Consider the following 4696-nt stretch of genomic DNA (forward strand, 5'->3'; position numbering starts at 1 on the left):
AGTCAGAGAGACAGATAGGTTAGGTGTACATCGGGTATGTACACAATTTTTATTTTTTGAAATGATAAAGGTCCCATAGACTAAATATCCGACTGATGCCACTTCACCCTTGGGCATTTGATATTACAGCACAAAATCAAAATGGCGGCCGGAATATGGAAATTTTTGCGCTAGAAAATATAGGGGTGAACCTTAAACATGTGGAACAAGCATTATACTTGCCATCATTTTACAGAACATCTAATCTATTCGAAGACCAATATTCACCTGTGTATTTTTTCTGCCATTTTTCAATATAGCCAAATTATGTTAACAAAAGGAAGCAGCTTTATGCTACGATCGAGGCATAGATTTGTATATTTGTATTAGTGAGAATACATTGTCCAAAATAGACCTGGTTGAATGGAAATTTTGTCAAAAACAATGCTAATTTTCTAATTTGTTTTTTGCAGAGGTTTCATAAGATCAATGAAGTAGAAAGATAAAGATGGAGACTATGGAAGTGCTCTCTTCCCTAATTGTGAAAAACTGATAAACTTTCAACAGGGGGTCTAGAAAGAATAAATAGCATCATATCTGCCAGTATTTCACACAGACACTGCATATAGCTCTAAGACAAAGGCTCACTGAAAATCCTGATCTCAAAGTAACATTTCTTCATCGGATCATGTGTTTCAACTTATACATCGAAGACACATATTGGGCGAGAACGAAAACGTTTGGGAATCAAGGATCCACATGTTCAACAGGCAAAGAAAAGGGAGATCTCATTTTGATTCATTTGAATTCAAGAAGCACTGTCTTTTGTGGAAGGAGTGTTTGCCAAAGGATCCAGCATCCAGATCGCTGGCTTAAGAGTATCCAATGTCAGACTAAAGAAATGAAGCAGCAACTTTGAAAAAGTGTAAAATTAGAGGAGACTCTAAAGCTGAGTGAGGCACGTGAGAATCCATGGAAGCATGTCTGACTTGCATGCAGCAGATGCACAGTACCACAATGACTGTTACAAGAAATTTATATTAGAGCGCAATGTTGTTGCTGCATCGTTCCTCAGCAAAAGTTGAGGAGTTGAGATCGACAGATGAGTTTTTGATCATGTTATTCAACAACTAAATGAAGATGTTTCAAAATATGGAACCTCCATTGAAATTTATAACTTATATCGTCAGTGTTTGGAATTCTTAACATCTGTTTCAGCCATTCCTAATGTTTCCCAAACAGTAACAGGTGGACAAGATTTCAGTGATCGAAAAGAAAGAACCAGACTCATGCAGAGACTTGAAGAGAATTTTTGAGAAAGCCTTATCGTGTTGCAAGTAAAAGGATGTGCAAGTATGATTTGTTTCAGAAAATACTTACCAGAGAGCTTAAACTGGTCAAAGCCAATGATCATGATCTAGTGAGAGAGGTGAGTCAGCAAATTATAGATGAAGCTCAGAGTAAATCGCAAAGAAATATTGAATCATACCAAGAACTGTTCACAAACATGCTACAGAGACTGTAGTGAGACACTTAAATCTAGTTTCACTGTTAGTTTCAAAAGGGGAAATAACAACAGAAATCACTCACTTACTCAAGCAATACAAGCCTATTTCAAAAAGTTCAATCAGACAACTTTAGGACTGCACTACAGCTACATCATTTTTCTGATCCAGAGAGATTATTGATATACTGCATGACAGCGGCTTTACTTCAAGCTATGATGAAGTCAGAAGATTTAGAAAGTCAGCAGCCTTGCTGGCTGGCAATGATAACTTCCAAATTGAGGGCCTTTTGAATGAAGGTGTACTGGTCAGCACGTGGTGTGATAACTTTGATTTGTCTATTCACCCCAAATGGTATCACGAGAAACACATTCCATGGCAGAGTTTGTTCAACATGGTAGAGGTATGTACGCAACATTTCCTAAACTGTAAAGGTGCAACAAAGTTTAAATGCTGATAAATGATAGATAAAATTGTATGTGTCTTTGAAATAAACTAATTACGACCTAAATAGATTTAATCCATTGAATAATTACAATAATCAATTTGTTCTTTTGTTTCTTTTCAGATGCTACATGATATTCCTTCCAGAAATTCCAAGAATATCCAGAGATCAAGTTCAGCACCTTCAACTGTGCAACAAGTCAGTCAAGCAGTACCATTTCAAAGGCAACAAAAAGCCAGTTCCAAAGATAACACTGCAGTGTGGACTTCGTATGATTTGTTGTGTGGGTCTGGCAACAGCCTCCAGCGGCTCTAGAGAAAGACATATCTTGGCTTGTCTCTCTTTTGCAGAAATTCTGATGAGGATGATCCACCACCAGAATGGGCTGGTGCAATGGTGCAGTCTTGCAGAATGGAAGGAATGCCTGATGGACCTGCCAGTCAATCAATCTTTGGACCATTGATAGATATGCCGCCTTCACATCCAGACACCGTTTTAACAACTCTTATGTTTATAGAAAAATCTCTGAAGAACAGAGTTTATCCATTTGTGTGCTGACATGCAGTTGTACAAAGTTATTCTTCAAATCAAGTGGTCTGATCCATGTCAATGGAAGAACCTTGTAGTTAGACCTGGAGGAATGCACACCCATATGTCCTTCATTGGATGCATAGGCACATTGATGAATGGTAGTGGCCTTGAGGATATTTTGAGGTAGCATTTAGAGGGGTTGAAGCATGTGCTAAATGGGAAGGCATGGCCTAAAGCAGTTAGAGGTTTGAGGATGGTTGTGTCTGCTCTCACAGCCTGTTGTGTTGTCAAAGGAAACTACACTTGAAACAATTGAAGAGCAGCTGAAACATTCCAGACTGTCGCGTACAGGCCGGTTGTGGGTTGATTGCTCACTCATTCCAGTAGTCATTATTCATCTCTACCTCCGTGCAGAGCGTGAAGGAGACTGGTTGCTCCATATGTATGCCTTGAAAAGAATGGTACCATATTTTTTGCTGCAGGGCACTGGAACTATGCAAGATATATTCTCTGGCATATCCTGGATATGAAATCATTTTTACCAGAAGAAGTTTTGCTGCGTTTCTCAGAGAGCATGTTTGTCGCCATCACAGTGGAGTGTGGAATGCGGTTTTTCTTGATCAGTTGGAGAACAAACGTACATTGATATGGTAAAGCTAAAAGGTGGCCTTATTGGGGAAATCTTTGTCTTCTGAGCAAGTTGCTGTGTGGGTCTTATCACACCATCTCTGCAATTCTTTGTCACTTGCTATGGACAAGTTGTTTTTGAAGAGGAAAAGACACTGAGTATGACCGAAAGACTGATGCCACAGAGAAGAGGGGGAAAACGCAGAAAACTTGACAGGGATGACAGAAACAAGATAATGAATGAAATCCAGCGGCATTCGAACCCTCTTTCACACAGCCAGAAGAACACTGCATAATATCCTCAATGGTCGAGTTGCTGCAGCTGAGGTCAATGTTGATCAGTCACTTGCTATAGGAGAGAAAATGGCAGCAGAATATATGGCCACACTTCCTGAGGGTTTCTATGAACCACTAAAGAAAAGGATTGTGACAATGGAAGCAATAAAAAGAAAGTAAAAGTAGAGACACAAATGTTTATGACATGGAAAAAACTATATGCTCGTCTGCTTGTGATTTCACAGAATAGAGACATTGAGTTGTCAGAACTTTTCAAGTATGAACTGACCCCATGCCATTGTCACTTTTTGATGAATATGGTGATCTGTGCAAGGATCAAAACATGTTAATGCAAAAAGCTGGCAGTCTTCACAGAAAATGAGCTCCCGCCAGTTGAAGTACAGTTGATTGATGGAAATGAGGCACTGTACCATACATTCTGGCCAAAGAACACAACATTGCTTCACTTTGCTCAAGGTCTTGTGGATAGATTTGTCAGACCATGTGAAACTTTTGTAATATTTTGACTGTTATAAGGGAAAATTCAGTGAAGTCTCATGAACGTCAAAGAAGGGCAAAGGCATTGCCTCGTGCTATGAACTTAGAAGTGAGACAATTTGCCCTCAAAGAAAATATAATGAAAAGTGATCAAACAAAAAGTCTTTGATCCAGTTTTTATGCAACATGGAGCACAATCACAACTCCCCTACACCTAATAGGAGAAGATAGCCCGTACAATAACACATGAAGAAGCAGATGTCACCATAATGAGTTATCTAGTAAAGATTCATCAGGAGAAAGAGCACATACAGATCCTAGCTGATGATACAGACATTTTGTTTTTTGTTATTCTTTTACTGGATGTACAGACCCTCTGCTCATGTGACTATGAAGAAGTACAATGGACAAATCATTGACATCAAAGCAACAGCCTTGAAATTAGGAGACAAATGCTTGATTTGCTTGCAGCCCATGCTCTCTCCGGTTGTGACACTGTTTCTTATCCATTTGGCAAGGGCAAGATGACAGCCATCAACTTACTGCTGAAGTCTAATGTAACATTACATGCATTTGTAGATCCTCTTGCTACGGAACAAGAATGGGTAAGAGAAGGACTCCATTTCATGTCCTAGTTTGTAGATGGTGAGGCCTCAGTCTCTGTTTCAAGTCTGAGTTTTTTTCAGCAAGAAAAAGAGCCACCTAAAATCAAATGTCTACCTCCAACAGATGATGCAGCTCTTCAGCACATCAGACGTGCCAGCCAAGTGCTATTGTGGAGAGCAGCAGATCAATGGAACCTCCTGGAGTTAGATATCACACACATGGGTGGAAG

The 4696-nt window shown here is 39.4% G+C and overlaps 1 protein-coding gene across 1 annotated transcript in view; it reads left to right on the forward strand.

Annotated features, from left to right (window-relative positions):
- LOC136834170 (uncharacterized) overlaps positions 1-2487 on the forward strand; it is a 6984-nt gene extending 4497 nt beyond the window's left edge. Inside the window, exons 2-4 of the mRNA XM_067096436.1 lie at positions 1656-1887; positions 2053-2198; positions 2280-2487. Coding sequence (XP_066952537.1) covers positions 1656-1887; positions 2053-2198; positions 2280-2487 — 586 coding nt within the window. The remainder of the gene's footprint in view (positions 1-1655; positions 1888-2052; positions 2199-2279) is intronic.
- The last annotated feature ends 2209 nt before the right edge of the window (positions 2488-4696 follow it).

Source organism: Macrobrachium rosenbergii, chromosome 53 (assembly GCF_040412425.1).
Source record: "Macrobrachium rosenbergii isolate ZJJX-2024 chromosome 53, ASM4041242v1, whole genome shotgun sequence".
NCBI lineage: Eukaryota > Metazoa > Arthropoda > Malacostraca > Decapoda > Palaemonidae > Macrobrachium > Macrobrachium rosenbergii.